This window comes from Podarcis erhardii (genome assembly GCF_964252035.2).
Source record: "Podarcis erhardii genome assembly, chromosome: 6".
Lineage (NCBI taxonomy): Eukaryota > Metazoa > Chordata > Lepidosauria > Squamata > Lacertidae > Podarcis > Podarcis erhardii.
In genome coordinates this window covers 21,940,941-21,960,245 of record NC_138510.1, presented here as the reverse complement: position 1 = coordinate 21,960,245, position 19,305 = coordinate 21,940,941, and the positions used below count along the sequence as shown (strand labels likewise).

General features: G+C 37.5%; 1 protein-coding gene across 14 annotated transcripts in view; it reads right to left on the bottom strand.

Annotated features, from left to right (window-relative positions):
* ZMYND8 (zinc finger MYND-type containing 8) overlaps positions 1-19,305 on the bottom strand; it is an 84,204-nt gene that overhangs the window by 22,636 nt on the left and 42,263 nt on the right. For 8 of the 14 annotated variants that reach the window (XR_014157883.1, XM_081867526.1, XM_081867528.1 and 5 more), the window contains 9 exons: positions 15,776-15,924; positions 8,688-8,921; positions 7,318-7,431; positions 6,450-6,542; positions 4,724-4,811; positions 4,142-4,197; positions 3,785-3,862; positions 2,261-2,376; positions 234-715 (listed from right to left, as the gene is read on the bottom strand). Coding sequence is in view for 13 of the 14 variants with exons in the window: in XM_081867526.1 (XP_081723652.1) it covers positions 234-715; positions 2,261-2,376; positions 3,785-3,862; positions 4,142-4,197; positions 4,724-4,811; positions 6,450-6,542; positions 7,318-7,431; positions 8,688-8,921; positions 15,776-15,924 (1,410 nt within the window). In the remaining variant the exon portion in view is untranslated. Of the gene's footprint in view, positions 1-233; positions 716-2,241; positions 2,377-3,784; positions 3,863-4,141; positions 4,198-4,723; positions 4,812-6,449; positions 6,543-7,317; positions 7,432-8,687; positions 8,922-15,775; positions 15,925-19,305 lie in introns of those variants that run through there. The other 6 variants (XM_081867523.1, XM_081867527.1, XM_081867520.1 and 3 more) reach the window with 4 other exon arrangements.

Here is a 19,305-nt window from a genome sequence, read left to right as displayed (position 1 = left end):
AGCATGGGCAACAACCTTCCTGGCTCTGACCCAATCTTTTAATTATTCCCAAGGTAGCTGTGCAGATGCTTAGGAGCAGAGCTGCACCTGAGTCCAACAATACCTCCTACAAGTATTTTGATAATGAACACCAGATTATTTCCTTAGAGTTTTCTGACCTTCCTTGTTCTGCATGATGATAAAGTTTGAATATAGCCATTGAAGAAGCATCTTTTTCCCCCTGCCCTCCTTACCTGTATTCTTATCAATAAAGTCCATGGACTCTTCACTTGCGCTAAAGTGACTGGAGGTTGCCTTTTTCTCTGCATCCTGTTCAACATCAGATCCCGTATGAACAGATGAATTTGTACTCATTGGGGAACGTGGCATGTCAGTTAAGGAAATCCTTCGCCCAGTACTGGTACTCAGCATTGGTTTGCTCATTAAAATCTTGGGTGATGCTGTCATATCAAAGTTAAGTTTAATTTTCTCTTGTTTGTCAGTCTTAGCAGTTCCAGCACCAGGATTTGAAGGGTCTAACAACATTTGGTATTGGTTGTTGGGAGTATATGGTGTCCGGAAAGGTGCATAATTAAATACTCCAAACTTTCTGCGAATATTCTCCACATAAACCTCCATCTCTTGCATTGCACTGTTGAATATGCTTTTAGTCTTTTTCACGGAAAAAGGAATTTCTTTAGACATGAGGTAGCAATTATTTACTGGAACCCAGGCCCTGCATATAAGACAGTAAAATAATGAGGGGACATGACATTACATTTCATGTAGATTGTGTCTAAGTCTTACTTTCAAGTATGTTTAGAATCTGAATAACAATCCTATGAATGAATTACATAAAATTATGCGTGTTTGAGATTGAAACCTTCATTTAGGACAAACTTAAGGATACTTCCAGTCTATGCAATACATACTGCAGTTGAGACAAAACCATTCCAGGTGTATGTTTTGCTTTCAAAACAATTTGATTAAGTAAATTCAACATTTGACAGAATCAAAAAAGGGGACACTGAGCCATTCAAAACACTTTCTCACTGAACTTTCAGTCACAATTAACCAGGAAATTATTATCCAGCAGGCTGTAATTTTCCTGTAGTGTTGGCATGTCTTTTGCAACGCTGCACTAATATACTGTACTTATTAAACACCTCACCACAAGCACTTACATGACGCCGTAGGACTAGCTTGTTAAGACCTGTTCATATGACAGACCATGAATACCACACTATCACACAATCAGTTCTTTGACTGGCAAACTTGGTGGCCCCATGGTAACCAAAAGGGCAGTGAGAGCAGGCATCTACAGGAAGTGTAGGAATTCCTGCATGCGTTGTGGGGTGGGGGGTAGGGGGATTCCCCAGGTACACAGTAAAATACTAATAGTATTACTTTCTTTTTTGAAAGAATGTTGCCATACCTCCTTCTGAGAGAGTAGCACATACACAAAGCATTTCTGCAGGTATAGAGCATGATAAATAGTTGGTGGGTGAAAATTTGTCATTGGGGAAGCCAGGGTCCCCACCCAAGTTCAATGAAAGCAATGGGGAAAAGTAACTCTCCTCAATGTAACATGTATCCCTACCTGTCTTTTCAAATTTAGGGGTTCTAATATAGCCATCCTTGAAACTTTGCTCTGTAGTGCTGCAGAACTCAGTTTAGCAGCTGCTACCACCATTCACACACCATCAATTTTATGCTCCTGTTTCAAGGGGAAATGAAGGCTGAGCCCCCACATCACACAAATTCTCATGGAGCATCAACATATTTGTCTTTCAAGTTTATATGTTACGAAGTTGCTTTTTTGTGACCCCCCCTCTATTAACAACATTACAGAGATGCTAAAATGTTAGAGTAACTACATAATGTGTATAAGGCAGAAAAACATAGTTTGATCTAATGATGATCCGTTACCCCGCCACAAAATTTAGCATAGGCTTTATAATGTCCCAGAGAGTAAATGCTACTGGAGTAAAACATTGCCTCAATGTTGTGTATACAAAAACAACATCTTGATTAACTTTACATATTCAAAATATGTTTAGTAAGCTTACATTGCCATGGTGGCAACCAGTTGGTATGAGACATAAAAATATGATAATTAATGGGGAAATGGAATGTACTATACATGCTACTAATATGAAGCACTACAAAGCAGAATAATAACATGTGAACTATGCAATAGCAACCACTGTGTGGTAATAGATATATATTTAAAAAAGAAGAGTCATTGAACCATTCAACCACCTTTTGACTGAACTCCCACCTGTCATGCTGACCAAAGAAACGAGCATCAACTTGACCGTCTTTATCCCTCAGTGCTTTAGCAGGCCAGAATGGAAAACCTTTGAGCTTAGCCCAGACCAACGGGTGTGGATTGCTCTAGAGGAAAGGGCACAGAAACCACACAGTGAGAAACTATTTAAAGACATGTAGTACTTTCTAATTATTGGCATGCAAGACAATACTTTAAGATAAGATATGGATTGCATATTTCAGATATTGCAATGTAGCTTCCTTATGCAGAAAGGGTAGTGTTTGTCCAGATAATTGAACAGTTTTAAGTTTTCCCATTCTTTGTATGTTATGAAGAGAAAAGCTTGTCTTGCCTTTCCTTGAAATCTCAGTCCTGTTTGTGGTGGTAGTGAGGGGAATTCAGAAGGCTTGCCCTAGAAATTATTTTATTTCTATAGCTAGCAAAACTCACCCAACATTGAAAGTTTTGCATCACTTCTGGAAGTTGCTTGGAATGGGGTTTGCTGAATCTCCATGAAAACAAGACGAACAACGCTCATGGTTTGTATGGAGAGCATTAAACCACAAGCCTGAATTCAGACAAGATGCCGAGCAAAGCGATGGCTTAGCTCCGGACAACAGCAAAATGACTGGAGAGGAGTAAAGCAGGTATGATCTCTGTTTCAGGAGCCTACTTGTTTGTGCTAAGTCAAGGTTTGGCTTGAGTTACATGAGAATGAGGGTACAGTGAACCATTATTTATTTCAGACTATGTGACGCAGAACTGAGGCCTTTACTTCAGTCTCTATTACAACAGTCATTTAAAGTAGGCTTTTCCATTATCCATGTATTGCATATTAGAGGGCAGGAGAATTAAAGAGACGGAGAACAGGGGCTTGTCAAGGTGTTAAAATGGGAAAGATGATTAGGTTTCCCAATGCATTTCAAGAAAACATATTTAACAAATGAATTTCTTTCAATGCTTCTTAATAGGACTGCTTGGGGAAATTTCTTTCAGTTCACCAAAGCAGATATGTACTGAAAGAAATGCCCTATCTCAAAATTTGTTAGGAACCCAAAAACTTTTTCTTTATGGCTGTTTTTGATTCTCGGTTGCTTGCTTACCGAAGTCCCTACAAGAGACAGTGGCTGAGAATTTGAACTGTGCTTGTACTCTTGGCCACTACATTAAGTTTCTGTTACCTGTTGAAGTAGTTTGCACATTGACAATCAAACCATATATTTGACATTTAATTCACATAAATTAAAACTGAACTCAAGTGCAAAACTGAAGACTGATTTTAAGGACTGGATGTTTTAGCAAAATTCCTGTTTTTCACAAAAGGCTGGAGTGCTTGGGTCTGCCAAGGAGGAGGAGGAGGACCATGAACAAATTCAACTTTTGGATTTACACATCAAATGTAGCTTTAAAATGCACACTTATAAACTAAAGTAGATTTCTCTAGGTCACTTACAGATTTAAAGTAAGAAGCAAAAGAATAACTCCAAACTTAAACTGGATTAAGTGTGGACTTAAAAAAAAGATTTTACTTACACAAGGCTCACAAAACCAATTCTCTCGTTTTTGGCAAGCAGCTAAATAACATTCTGGACATACTTCGATTTCATTCATCTGTAAAGAGAAACATCAGCTACTGTAGGAGTTGGGAGTGTGTTATTCAATTTTAATTATTCCAACTGTTCTATTAGAAGGAATCCAGAGTAAGAAGAGCAGTCATTCATAATTTTCTACTGCAGAGAATAATACATTCTGCCAGTCTGTGAATTCTGAAATTTAAGCATACTAAGCATACTAAGGCTGCAATCCTGATTAAAGTGAGAGCAAGTCTCATTGGAACTTACTACTGTGAAAATATGTATACAGTATGAAAACTAACTAGGTAATACATACCTCATGCTCACAGATTTTGATTATGACTTTTGCTGTTTGTGTTAATTTGTGATTTCCTGAGGAAACAGATAAGCAGAGATGTCTAATAAAATCTCCATTGTAAAGACATGTTATTTGTACTACAATCTATAATAAATATTTCTATTGGTTGGTATTCAAAATATTTATTAAAGGGAAATTATTGGTATATTGAAAACTAACAGAACAAAGAACGGTTTGCAAAAATAAGGCTTTCATCCTTTCCTGAACCCAGGCATAACATGGCCACAACATTTTGGAAAGAATCCTCTCTTTAAATAGTAATTATTGGATAGAAGTCCCTTTTAGTGTTAGCATTCTGCATTTCAGAACCACATTTTTTAACTTAGCCTCATACAAAGCAAACCAACTTAACATATATTTTAAGTCATGCCAGTATGAAAAAATCAACTAGAAATATCTTCTTTCTTGAAGTTTAAATCCCTCAACTTATTTAGATTTCAAGTTCTTATTTATAGATGCTTCGCCTGCCATTTGTTGTGGCATTACCATAATGTGGCCTCATGATCAAATGATACAGTTTATCATCTTACACATACTTACCTCCATTGTAAATAATGCAATTGTGCAAAATCCATTTGGCATCAGCCAAAAAAGCTTCTGTGCATCCATACATCTTCTTTTTAACATTCTGCAAAATAAAATATAAAAAAATGTGTTGGAATTTGAAAATCCAGAAACTAAGTTCACATTTTATTCCATACATATTAATGAAAAGCTGTGCCTAGATTTTACCAAAAGTGAGATTACTGTCAAAAGTGTTTTAGTTTGTTCATAGTCAAGAACTTAGCTGACATAATCAACTTTGCCCTGATTTGACACAAATGTAATTTATTTGCATATCAAAATAGCATACTATGACTAAGAGTTTTAGAAGTCCCAAGATACTCAAAACAATGCTGCTAAGGTAATTTCTGTTTCATATACAAAATCAGGTAAAAGACAGCTCAACAAAATATTGGTGGAGTAGGATCACAATTTTTAAAATGTTGGCAATAAAATTGGTATTAATAGTTAAGAAAGCCATCCTCAAAATTGTCAACATTTTGTAAACTGGACATTCTAGTGCAGTTTGCAGCCATTTTAAAAATAGAGAAAATTCATCTACAACGGGGCCGTTTATGCCTGTTTCCAGAATCTGCCATATTCTCCTAAATTCCATCAAATTAACCTTAATAGTTTGTAACTGTTGAGGCACATGACAGATATGGGAGAAACAGAAGTTGTGTCCATGTGTCACAGTAAGCCATGGTTAACATGGATAAACAAACAAACAAACAAACAAACAAATAATGACAACAGTTCACCATGGACAAGCTGTTCACTCCTGCTTCACTCCTCCTTACTAGAGAATGGGAGCAAGAACCACAGTGCCTGGATTGGCATTACCTACAAATTGGAGTGGAACAATTGCAACCCCCAAACAAAACCACAATCTGAAGCAAAGTTTTTTTCTTGGCTTATCAATCATAGCTGTTGGGAGTGAAACAAACCACAGCCCCTGGTTCAGACATAAATACTAAGACAAAAATTGTGGTTGTTTCACTCAAATACTAGCAAGGCAGGGTGAAGGAAGAGCTATCTGTGCATTCATAGCAAACCATTAATCATGGTTTGCTGTCATGCGAGAATACATCTAGAAAGAGCATGGCTCTTATAGGCTGTGGGAAATAATAGTTATATCTGGATATATTTATTTAAACGGATTTATATATCGTTTATTCACTAAACCTCTAAATGGTATACATATAATACAGGATAAAAGTTGTAACACAAAGAAGGAAACCCCAGTAAGATGGGGGCAAAATAAACTCTTAAAAAAATTATTGTGATGAAAATTTTCACCCATATAAAAAGAGGGGGAAACAGGTTTGTTGTGGTTCTAAAAGAAAATAGTTACTGACAACAAAGAGATAAAATAATAGAGAAGTTAGCACAGCAGCAAGACCAACACCCACCTTATTTTTTTAATTTTAAGTTGTTTTAAGCTGTTTTTAATATTGTGTTTTAATATTAATGTTTTAAATTGCTATAACCTGTCCTGGGACCTTGTGGTTAAGGGTGGGTAAAATAATAATAACAATAATAATAATACTAGCACAAAGGATATTAAAGGCCAATATTTCCAGTATAGCTATTGGGCAAGCTTGCTCATCATCTAAAGAGAAAACTGCGTGGATTTTAGAATGAGACAATACATATAGTTATGAGCACAGTAACAACAATCTAGTAGAATTAAATAGGATTTTTCTCCTTGCTATCAACCAACCTTTTCTAATGTACAAAGGTCCATTGGATGAAATATGTATTCTGCATAATCTGGATGCTGATCAAGTGAAACTGGCTTTTGAAATGGCTCTGTCTGTTTAAATAAAAGCAAAAATAGAGAGTCAGGACTGCAACATTTATTGCATTAAAACTGGTTTCAACGAATCAATTAAAACTTTTGTCAAAGTAAAAAATTGCCCAAACAGGCTGATGACACATTATCTAATATTATTTAGCAGAAGCAAAAGCAACAGTAGTACAAGTCCTCGTAAAAACTTGGCAAGGATATTTTAGAACCATCGGGTTGCATCCAATTCAATCATGCTCTGAACAGACCACTGAAATCAATAGACTAACTTAAGCCCATTGATTTCAATGGATATACTCTGAACATAACTCAGTTGGATACAACTAAGTGCCTCCAGTGAGAGAAATGGGGGAATAGGGGAATACCACCTTTAAAATTTTACATGCTATGACAGAGAGATAAATAATCTAAAACAAAGAAAGCTTGCCTTTCACTTCAGAACTATTGTTTTTACTCTTTTAAATTTATAGATATCAAATCATCTAAACTCTTTTATATAATTGGCTAAAGATTTGTTCAAAGATGATTGTGCAAGTTAGACATAAACCAACATCTTGTGAACAAACATCTGCCATGAAATTATAGATGGCAGTCTGTTGGTCTTAATAGTAAATGCCTTCTCCCTCCCCCCCCCCTCCTCCCATGGTGGCAGGAAACCAATTTTTTCCACTATACATTAGATAGGGTAAGACAATTCTGGGGAGCTTTACATGTATTCAGAAATCTAAAGGCTGAACGACAATATCCAGTGGAGTGAAATAGTAACACATATTATTCTTACCCCTGGCTGTTTCATTTTCTGTAGTGCAAACTTGAGCAAGTAGGATAGCTGTTCAATAGTGAGCATTGTCATAGCTTTACTCTGTGTTTCTATGCATTCCGCTACAGTAATTTTCTAAAAGTAAAGATTGAAAATACTGAAAAAATTGCAAAATGTGTGCAGATGAGCACCCCATCACCCCTTCATTATTGTGGATCATGAAGTTTATTGCCACATGCAGACATGTGGCATTAAATTAATTTTCCCTTAAGTGGTGCAATGAATATTGCAACAGTCCTGTGTTCATGAAAATGTCCTATTGGTTCAGAAATGGTACCCTAAAAAGATTCACGTGGGGATGGGGGAGGATGAAGACAGGCTGGCTTTGCTGGCAGTTTCTGACTGACCCCCCCCCCAAATGCTACTGAATTATGCATCCTGAACTTAAATGTGGCTGGGCACTTGCCCAAATCTTCCTTATTTCCAACATTATGCCCAAGGAGTTTAGGATTTTGCACCACTTGTCTTGGACAGGAAGGAAGATTGTGAACCAGAGAATCGTGGTTAACAGGAAAGAATCATGGTGCCATAGAGGATAATGGAATCTGTGTGAGTGGCAATAATCACTCCATATAACCTATTTAGGTCCTCTATTTTCCCCCTAACAAATAAAACTGAAAATGCTTCCAAATGTAGAAGACTATAATTACACTCTTTCTAAATGAACTGTACCATTTTTCATTATACTGAGGCATCTACCTGTTGGTGTGCAAGGCTAGCAGTCTTGCCATACCTAGAATGATTGCTGGTATCTATCCTGTACAGTATTACTTTGCCAAGTTTTTTTCTTCTTTGCTCTTTATACTACTAATCTCAGAGGCAATGACTAAATCCCCATTCATACTTCATGCTAGTGGTCTGGAACCTGCTTCCCTGTGAAGTTTTTTTTATATTGCCTCAGTAAGTATCTGAATGCAGAAAACAGGTAGGGAAGGCTAATCCTTCCCAGCAGGGAAAGAATAAGGCAGAAAGGAATCATACAACTGGCCTTGCACACACCAAAGTGATGCGAGGAAGATATCATACGTACACTGCTTTCACCACAACAAGCTAAGTGTCGCTCAGGAGGCGCAAATGGACACAAATGCCCCTGCCATCCCCATACAGTGGTACAAGACACAATGAACAAAGAGGATGTAGGTGATAAGGATGGGGAGAAACATTAATCAAAGAAAAACAAACAAAATGGTAAATATTGGCAAAAGCCTTATTTTGGATGCAACTTTGCATTCCTTCTTTGCCTTTCCAAAAAGTGACCAGGAAGTCACACTGGAAAGAAAAAAACATGGTTCTGAGAGGTGAAAACCAGTAGCAATGAGACACATATTCACCTCAGATAGACTAACCTCACATTCTGGGCAAAACCAATCCCCCTCTGGCTCCGCTGTCAGTTTCAGACACTTAGCATGATAAACCCGAGGGCAGAGTTCACAGCAGAGGACTTGGCCTTCCCGATGACAAACCCAGCAATAGAAATCATTCCGTCCATCCTGCGGTACAACATCAACAGGGTCTGTGGTGAGTGGCTGCTTCATATAGTAAAACGGACCATGTCTTAGTTCTGACTGAAATGTAGGCAAGAAAGACAGGTTTGGTTTCAAAACAAATTTGTATTTTAAAATAAATATGATGATCAAACATGACCAACCAGCCCCCACCAGCATTTGATACAGCCCACCTAATATTAATTCAGATGACTTCTCTCATTCAGTACATAATAAGCATTTGAAACCAGAGCAACATATATCTCCCTCAGGCAAGTACAGTTGTCTCAACTTAGATGTACTTTAATGTACTTTAATTAGGACCAAACTAGATGCAGTTAGTAACTGTATACTTGTGTGTGTTTTTTAAGCAAATACCATGGGTGGGTTGAGGGGAGAATCAACCCATTGTCCAGAAATATATCAGACACCCTACACCACATCCGATACTTGCATTGGGAAAGAAACTTGCATTAGCTGCAATGGTACATAGATAGGCATAATTAACTATATTTATGGGGCAGATGACTCTATCGGACAACCTTCACCAGAAAAATCCGAATTTAACTTATTTGTATTTATACAATCAATAGTTATATAAACATAAACTTCCCGACATTTCATGTGCTTTAAATGTGTGAATGTTTGAACAGGAAGGTGCAGGACAGTAGTAAACCATGTGCACATTTGTGAAAAAATTAGAAGGGGAAGGGAGAGGACATACAGTGGTACCTTGGTTTACAACCATAATCCGTTCCGGACGTCCGTTTGTAAACCAAAACAGGTTGTAACCCAAGGTGCGCTTTTGCCAATGGGGCCTCAAAAAAAACAAAACATTGTTCGTAATCCAAAAAAGATGGGTTGTATTCCCAAAAAAGGTTGCAAACTGGGACATGCACTTCCGGGTTTGACGTGTTTCTAATCCAAAATGTATGCTAACCAAGGTACCACTGTATACCTCTCAAGTATCTGTCTGGAAATAAATGTGCCATTCCATCAGGCTAGCCAAGCGAGAGATGGAGAAAAGAATATCTTCCTGCTCTGCTTCTATTCAAATTTGTTGTTACTAGAACTTTGTACCTTTAAAAATATATGCTTGTGTTAGCTTATTTCCCTTTACATGGCTTTTCTTTTAGATTACAAGTCTGAGGGCAGACTTCTTTGTCATTTAGCTTCCAGAAGTTTAGGGAGGCCTTTCAGCTCAGATAAAATGCTTTAAATATATGTTGACCCTTTACCCTTCCAATGCTAGTCCTTCTTGCTCAAAACCATTAACATATTTTTAAAAGACAACTGGGTCAACTCAATAGTTGCTCAGCTATCACTTCAGAAAACATTGATTCTAAATTAATTAACAGTGGAAGTTGGCTTCAAAGCAAAGCATATTTTGGTCTTTAGCCATTTTGTATATAAGCACATTCAATAAAAGCCCCAAAGAAACAGGACATGTTTGTTCACAATAGAAATTAATTTTTTACTTTTTCTGCCTTTAATATCTTTGCAAAGAAAGTAATCCTGCAGGAATAAAAAGCACTTAAAATAGCTAAACCCATGTCAACTCCAAAGAAACACATGATTCCAACACATCTGCAGTTCCAGCAGCATGTGTTCAAAATATGTTATAATAATAATAATAATAATAATAATAATAATAATAATAATAATACCCCGCCCATCTGGCTGGGTTTCCCCAGCCACTCTGGGCGGCTAGCTGTTCTGTTCACACCAAAATGCATCAAACATACATTCTAATCTAGTTACTACAATAAGGCATGTCAATGTGAAAAGAGGTCACTAATATGACCCAACCTATCATCATTTCCTAGTGTACAATTCTAAATGTGGTCCAGTAGGTATCATAAAATATGCTGCAACATAAACTGCAGTAGTGTGTCAAAAGGATAATGAATACACAACACTGATGGACAAAATAAGCAAAGACAGAGGGCAAATGCCAAACATTATTACTAAAACTAAAGTGGCCCCACTGCTCCAATTAGGAGCAATTCTTTAGCGCAGACGAGATTTGTCCTGAGAGTGCTCCTCATTCACATTCCTTGAGCCTCCAAGGAACACCTTCAGCAAAACAAAAAGACCACACTTGAGACCTGACATTCCCAATATTTCCAAAGTTAGAAAACCAAATAAACAGACCCAAGGAGAAACTTAAAACTCTTATATAGTTTCAGTCTTTGAACTCTCTATTACCAGCCTCTCTCAACCTTCAGTTCTCAGATGCTGTTGGGCTACAATTCTCATCATCCCTGACCACTGATCCTGCTAGCTAGGGATGATGAGAGTTGTAGTCCAACAACATCAACATGGTTGAGAAAGGCTACTCTATACAATTTTAGCCTTCTTTATATATTTTTAAATGTTACACAACTGAACAATACTGCAACCTCAAACTCATTTACAGTATTCAATCAAAAACTGAAGTTCAGTTTGCCACTGGGAAATCAGTAGTTCTTGGAAGTAACTATTGCTTCATATAGAAATCAGTGACTCTGAAGTTCAAACAATTATTTGGCTGCTGCTGGAGATGAAGTTTATAGAGTTCTATGAAGGCATGAAATATGTTGCTTGCAATCTAGGACAGTAATCATCCTGGATTTCACATCCTGTTGGACAACTTGCTGCACAAACTTTTCAGCTCAAAAAAGGTTCCTTTCCTTATTTTCACAGCAACTTGAAAATAGCTGTAACACTAGAGATGCTCTATCAATATTAATTCAATTCTAGAAACAGTAACATAACTAAATGTGTCTTTTTTCTTTTTGCTGCAATATGTTAGTAACAGTTATGACCACTAGGTGACACCTGAGACACTTCAGTTAAAAGTTGCTTGGACCTGCTCCAACTTAGATGCTGCAGGCTTAGTGTGTACTGCAAGATGCACCTCTAAATAACTGCTTACCTAACTGTTATGGATATTTTTCATTTTGTAGAACCTGATTCTTTGAAGGCTAGGGCCTACCACATACAATTTATTAAGATTGCCAGATAAAAACTAGCCAAGTAGGTCAGAAGAGTGGTAAATGTCTTTCTTGCATGGTCCAATATGGTCTTAAGGAAGTGGTAGTAAAACTTTTCTTGGAAAAAACTCTCATTGATCATTTCTAGCCAGTCTCCAACATTCCATTCCTGGTTAAGCTGACTGAGCATGTGAAGACTTATCAACTCCAGGTTTTCCTGGATGAGGTAGATTTTCTACATCCATTCAGTTGCTTCTGATAGAATCAGACACGGTATCCATTTGCATAGCCTGGCCAGGATGGGTCTTGGGGACATTGTTTTAATAGTGGCTCCAGTCTTTCCTGAAGGGTCTGTTCCAGAACACAATGCTGAAAATTACTGCTTGCAATTAGGCTATGGTAACTCAGAGTGTTACATCTTGTCATCTAAGCTTTTCAACATCTGCACAAAATCACTGGGCGAGGCTGTTTGGAGATTTAAATGTTGTACCATCAGCATGCTAATAACAATACAGCTTTTACTCTCCTTTCCATTCTCTCTGGCATGTTATTGTCATTATTTGTTCTGCTCTTTCATTATATTTTATTCCACTTCTTTAATGTATTTAGTTCTAAAATATAAGATAGTTTTACTCATGTTTTTGTACCAGTTGTTGGCAGCTGCCTTAGGCATGATCCATAGAAAAGTAAGATAGAAATATTTAATACATAAATAGTCCTAACTACATTGCTGTTTGAGACTTCCCATTACAAATCCTACTTCAACACTATAGGTAACACGTTAAGATTACCATATCCAAATTGCTACTGCTGCTGTTCCCACTTACAGTATTAATTTTTACATTGAGAAGTGTGCCAACAAATAGTGTGTCACCAACTATATGTCAATACCAAAAATGTTACACTCCCCTGATTTACTCCCATAGAAATAGAGAAGGAACACATGTATCAGAAATACCAAAAGAGACATTTGGTTATGTTCTCTCTCAGCAGCTTCAGGATAGGAAGACTTAGTTTCAGTTCTTACTGTATCAAAAACTAGAATACTAAAAATGACAAATGTGGTACTGATAGTTTAGAATGACTTTGCAGTTGCTTCAAAAGAACAATAGCACTGCTGTTATTTAAGCAAGATTAGTGCTTTGTAGAATTACTGCAAAAATTCAAACGTAGATCTTTCTTTTTTACTGTAAAATGTATGAAGAATTTTACAGTATTTTCCAAGAATGCTTTGTTCACTTTTTGTTGTGGTTGCTTAGCCTACCAGAAATAATCACTGCTTAGTTATACTTAATCTGAAAGTGCTTTAGTGGTTGTAGTTACATTATGAATACTACAATCACAAGAAGATGATTATTGCAATCATACAAATATAGCAACCACATACTCATTGTCTTCAATTGCCACCTCAAAAATTTGGGCAGCGCCACATGATGCCCTAATTATTTTCTATTAATAGAAGACAGACTAGGAGATGAGTATGCAGAAAATAGGAAATCTGCATTAGGAAATACCATTTTTCAAGAAATGCTACAGCATCAGAGAAACTAATACCACAGCTAAACATGGAGTTTCTCCAAGGCATGGAGAAACTGTTTAACACAGTAAGCATCCAATGATTAGCCGGTTAGGATTAATCTGTAATAGATATTCTCTATGTATTCTGAGAACTTTGGTTGAAGTGTGGTATACAAATAAAATGCATAAATATTACATTTGCTTAAGTATACCTGGGCTTTGACTCATTTACTTGAAATCATTATTACTAGGAAAAAGTTGCTTTTAGTGTGCTTACATAGTGATCAATAGAGCATGATAATGTAGAAAAATTTCCTAGTTTCCCTGGAACTATTTAGCAATCTAAATATCAGCAATCTAAAATTATCTCTTGGATATTCTCTTGCTATATTTATTTACTAAGTAGCATTAGTTGTTAGTGGTGCATTTGTTGTTTCATTTTAGCAATACAGATACAAAAGTAGCAACTGGAGTAGCAATGTAGAAGGTATTTTGCCATCACAGACAAAACACTTTCTGAGTAGGACATTTCAGCAAATGAATGATCAGCAGCACTTTAGCACTCCAGCATTGTATTTCTCTCAAAACATACAGCTCCAGAACTTCCCAGCCCTGCCCAGTTTACTTGCAAAAGAGCTAAGTAGCCTGCTGGCAAGGCACCCATGAAGGGTGCAGTATTCCAGGTGTGGTCTGGCCAACGCAGAATAGAGTGGTACTATTATTTCCCTTGATCTGCACCTATACTTTTGTTGAGTGTGGGAACTGAGAAGAGAGGAGCAGCACTGGCTACCAGAGCTTCAGGCCCAAAGTAACGAAAAACACTGGTTGGCCATGTCTGGAAGTAAGATGCTGAACTAGATAAGCTTTTGGCTTGGTTCATTAGACATCTTCATACGTTATGTGAATTCATTATTTTAAATAAATAAAGAATAAACGATTCCCTTTGTTTAGGTTGGTCAAACCCTGGAAGTATGGAGGGAGGGGGGTCTATTCAATATAAGGGGCAAGAAAATTTGACTGACATTAGAGTCTATTTAACCAGAATTCTGTTTACTTACAAAATGGCACTTTGGGAGGCCGTTGCCATTAGGGCTGGCAGAAGCACACTTTGGGAGACACTGCCATTTAATGTGTTATAAAGAGCGCAACAAGCAGAGTGGGGCAAATGGTAGACAGAGCAATATAAGAGCCCCTCCTCACGATAGCCTGTTCCACTGAAATTGCTAATTGCTGCTCTGCCCTAAGTCCATCTGCAGAGTTCTTGAACAACAGCCACATGAGGCTGTTTTCATCCGCTTCAGTTACTTGGGTTTCTCCAAGGTAAAAGCCAGCAGAACACCCAGCAAGCAGCAAGTAAGTGATGCTTAGCATAGGAGTCGTAGAACCATAGAATCTTAGAGTTGGAAGGGACCCAAGAGTCATCTAGTCCAACCCCCTGCATTGCAGGAATCTCAGCTAAAGCACCCACGACAGATGGCCATCCAACCTCTGCTTAAAAACCTCCAAGCAAGGAGAGTCCACCACCTCTAGTGAGAGTCTGTTCCACTGCCAAACATCTCTTACTGTCAGAAAGGTTTTTCGAATGTTTAGTTGGAATCTCCTTTCTTACAACTTGAAGCCATTGTTTTGAGTCCTACCCTCCAGAGCAGGAGAAAACAAGCTTGTTCCCTCTTCCATGTGACATCCTTTAAGGTATCACATCTATCACATCTTCTCTCAGTCTCCTCTTTTCCACACTAAACATACCCAGCTCCTTCAAGTGCTCCTCATAAGGCTTAGTTTCCAGATCCCTGATCATTTTGGTTGCCCCTTCTCTGCACACGTGGAGCCCAGAAGTGGACACAGTATTCCAGGTGACCAACGCAGAATAGAGTAGTACTATTATTTCCCTTGATCTGCACCTATACTTTTGTTGAGTGTGGGAACTGAGAAGAGAGGAGCAGGACTGGCTACCAGAGCTTCAGACCCAAAGTGATGGAGAAACATTGGTTGGCCATGTCTGGAAGTAAAATTCTGAACTAGATAAGCTTTTGGCTTGATTCAGTAGACCTCTTCATATGTCATGTGAATTCATTATTTTAAATAAATAAAGAATAAATGATTCCCTTTGTTTAGGTTGGTCAAACCCTGAAAGTACGGGGGGGGGAAGGTCTATTTAATATAAGGGGCAAGAAAATTTGACTGACATTAGAGCCTGTTTAACCAGAATTCTGTTTACTTACAAAAATAGCACTCATTTAGACTTCACTTCTTAGTTTCAGATAAATCTTGGCTGCTGTAGAAACTAGAAATAAAACAGTAATCTCCATCTTCAGTAGACCCTACAGCCAATGCAGAACTATTACCATAAGTACAGATACTGGACCAAGGAAAGAGTAGAGCACCTAGTAATCTCCAATTGTTTCATATAAAACACTGCATCAAATCCACGACTTCTATTACCTGCTCTTTATTATTACTGTTCAATAAGCCAGGTTTCTTTTTCTTTTTAATAGGGCTTGATGATGCGTCCTCCGGGGAGTGGCCATTGGAAGAGTGTGGAGGACTTGGAAACTTCCTTTTTTGTGCTGTACGTTCAGCAGAGCCAGGATCTATAACAAAAATTATACCAACATTAAGCACCCCTAGCATACCTCTAATGTACTAGCACTTTTTAGTATTTCAATGAACAGGACATAATAATACAGGTAATAATGCAGTAAAGAGACAGAATGCCAGGAAGGCTCTCTGTGGACTCTCAGAACTACTTTTTCTTGTACAGTATTGTGAACAATTCCACCAATTTCCCCTTGCCACAAATTTAAAAGTATTTTATTTAAGATATAGCCAGCAAGTATCAAATACTACATGCAAGTAATTTCTATATGTATAATCTAGCTCTCCACTTACTCAGCTACATGACTATCACCACCAAGCCATGAGGAATCAGCCTAGACAAGAAAGTATGAAACTGAGGCCAAGCAGGCAAATATTACACACCTTGGAAAGTTCCAGAATGATTATTACCTAACATCACTCTTGGTCATTGGTCTTGTGAAATGGTTATACAGAACCTAAACAATACTGCTGGGCACAACTGTGAAAAGTCAACATCTTAAGAACAGTAAATGCTGAGAGGATGATGTGATTTAATTCTACTGATTAAGCATAACTAGAAAGGGTTCCAGAAGGGTTCCAAAGCATGCCTTTGGACAATAAATTTATTTTAATATTGCATACTATATAAATACCCAGAGAAAAACACACCAAGTAGAAATTCAGTTTGGAATGTAGCTACCCAAATTTTTAATCTTCACATGACAATTTCCCTACCATTGTATTACTTATTTGTGGGTCATTCCACGCCAAATCACCTGATGCCATGTGCTCTCACAACTCAGATTTTCTTTTTATATGTAGATACCTATGAGATAACCTCAAATTATTTTTTTAAGATTTTTTGGTCCAAAATTGGGCGCCGGGTAATTTTTTGAAGATTTCTATTTTCACGTGATTTAGGCCAATGAAATTTCTGCGTCATTTTAGAAAAAACCTCCTGTTTTGCTTATTTTTCAAACGATTGGGCTTATTTTGGTATCACACATTCATGAGAATAGTTAAGATTGTACCCTCTTATGTTACAATGTCATCTGATATATTTTTAAAATTAAGTTATATTGATTATTGAATAAAAATAAAACACTTCTGCAATGATATGGTGAAAGCTATTGTTTCCCATACATGTAATATTCAATGATGCTGTTTTGACCACTGTATGCAACATGACCTTTCTGAATCATCAAGAAAAAAAATGTATTTATGTATTTGCTGTACTTTTTTAAAAATTAGCATGAAAATTAACATACTTCGGGTTTAAGATATTTGACAGCACACAAAATGTACTGTCGGGTGACAGGGTTATAAAATGTACTTTCTGTGGTAGAATTTTTTTTAATGTCACTTCACATTTGTATTCAAATATGTCCTAGAAAGTTGTGTGTTATCAAATGTAATCAAAGTTCCTATAATCACCCACTAAGAGCAACCACAGCACAAATATATTGGATCAAAAGCAAAACATGATGAGCATGAAAGTTGCCTTCTACCAAATCATATCATAGGCCCAGCTCGTTTGGTATTTTGAATACCAGGATTTACTAATCAATTTCAACCAATGGACACATTTTGAATTTTGAGAAACTGCTATGGGCACTATCACAAAATGGTGGCCATGGGGGCATGGCATAACACAAAATTAAAGTACAGCTGTTGTTGTATTCCCCATTGTCCCCTGGACAAGCTCATGCTTGCCTTGGGAAGTCACCTATGTCCTGTTGGTCCTGATTGTGGAGTTCACACACTATTGATTCTCTTCCCACACACTGATGTTATTGCAATATAAAGCAGAGAGCATTCCCCAGTACGAAGAAAAACATACACAAAGTGGCAACATCACACTCTAGTGCACGCATGGGAATAGTGTCATTGCTCCTTGCACCCAGATTATCTAGCTCAGAACCAGCCACGGCAAATCTCCTTGAAAGTACAATATAGCTCTATGTTGACTAACTATATAACTGCAAGGAAGCAGCAAAATATCTGAATCCACTATGGAAATGAGGTTATAACAACCAGATTCAGAAAACTAGTATAATGTGACTATGCACTGTGGCAATGTTCACAGTCAGCCTTTGTGATGATGGCAGGACTAGCTACGTTATTTTTAGAGAAATATCTCACTTCCACATCCTTCCTGATGTGCAAAAAGGAACATTCTCAGTTCTCCACTCAAGCCACTTGTAAATATATTGACGTTTTGCCTTTCCAGTTTAGGAGCCTGAAAAACTGAGGTACAGCAAAGTCAAGAACACGAGAAAAAAATAGTCTTGTTGAAGAACTGCTAAAATAATGTTCAGCTTGCCAACACAGCTTGGAGCTAATTACATTATATTAGTAACAGTCTCTTTCCCATTAAAATCCTACCAAATTATGTATCCTAATTCAATTGCTTAGTAAGGGAGAACATTTTCCACACCCTCATAATTATGCCCTCTTAAATATTTCTTATTTACATTATACTCTACTCAACCAACAGACTTTAGGCAGCTTACAGTGCCAATAAAAATATTAAAAAGCCATTAAACCAACCCATATTGTTTTCACAGTCAAAAATCATAGAACACAAACACCAAATTCATCAATACAAAATCTGTCTAATGGAGACAAGGACTATGAATACTTCCAAGTTACAATACAAACTCAATGGTCATGTTTGCATGTAATGCATTGCTAAACCATAATTCATGATCTGTGGATGAGCCTTAAACTCCAGCAAAATGCTGAGCGTGCAAGCTCCTGTCTCCTCTTCCTCCAGCATGGCTAGGAATGTGACTTCAGCTAAGTTTAGTTTCACTTTTACAGAATCCCAGTTTACTGTTATATTTGAACCAAGGATCATGGTCTAAAACAAAACGTAAGCATATAAGAGCCTGATGGATCAGGTCAATGGCACATCCAGTCCAGCATCCTGTTCTCCCAGTGGTCAACCAGATGTTTGTGGGAAACCAGCAAGATGGATTCAAGCACGAGAGCACTCTCCCCTCCAGCAATTTGTTTTCAAGAGCATTGGTTCCTTCAACTGTGGAGGTAGAGCATAGGCATCATGGCTAGAAGCCATTGATAGTCCTCTGCTCCATGAATTTGTCCAAAACTCTTTTAAAGCCATCTAGGTCGGTGGCCATCACTGCCTCCTGTGGGAGGGAGTTCCATAGTCTAACTATGTGCTGTGTGAAGAAATATTTCATTTTATCTGTTATGAATATTCCAACATTGAGTTTCATTGGGTGACCATGAGTTCTAGTGTTATGGGGGGGGGGGAGTTCTCTATCCACTTTCTCCATGGCATACATAATTTTATAAATTTCTCTCTCTTACCTTTTCTCTAAACTAAACAGTCTCAAATGCTGCAATCTTTCCTCATAAGGATTCTGTAA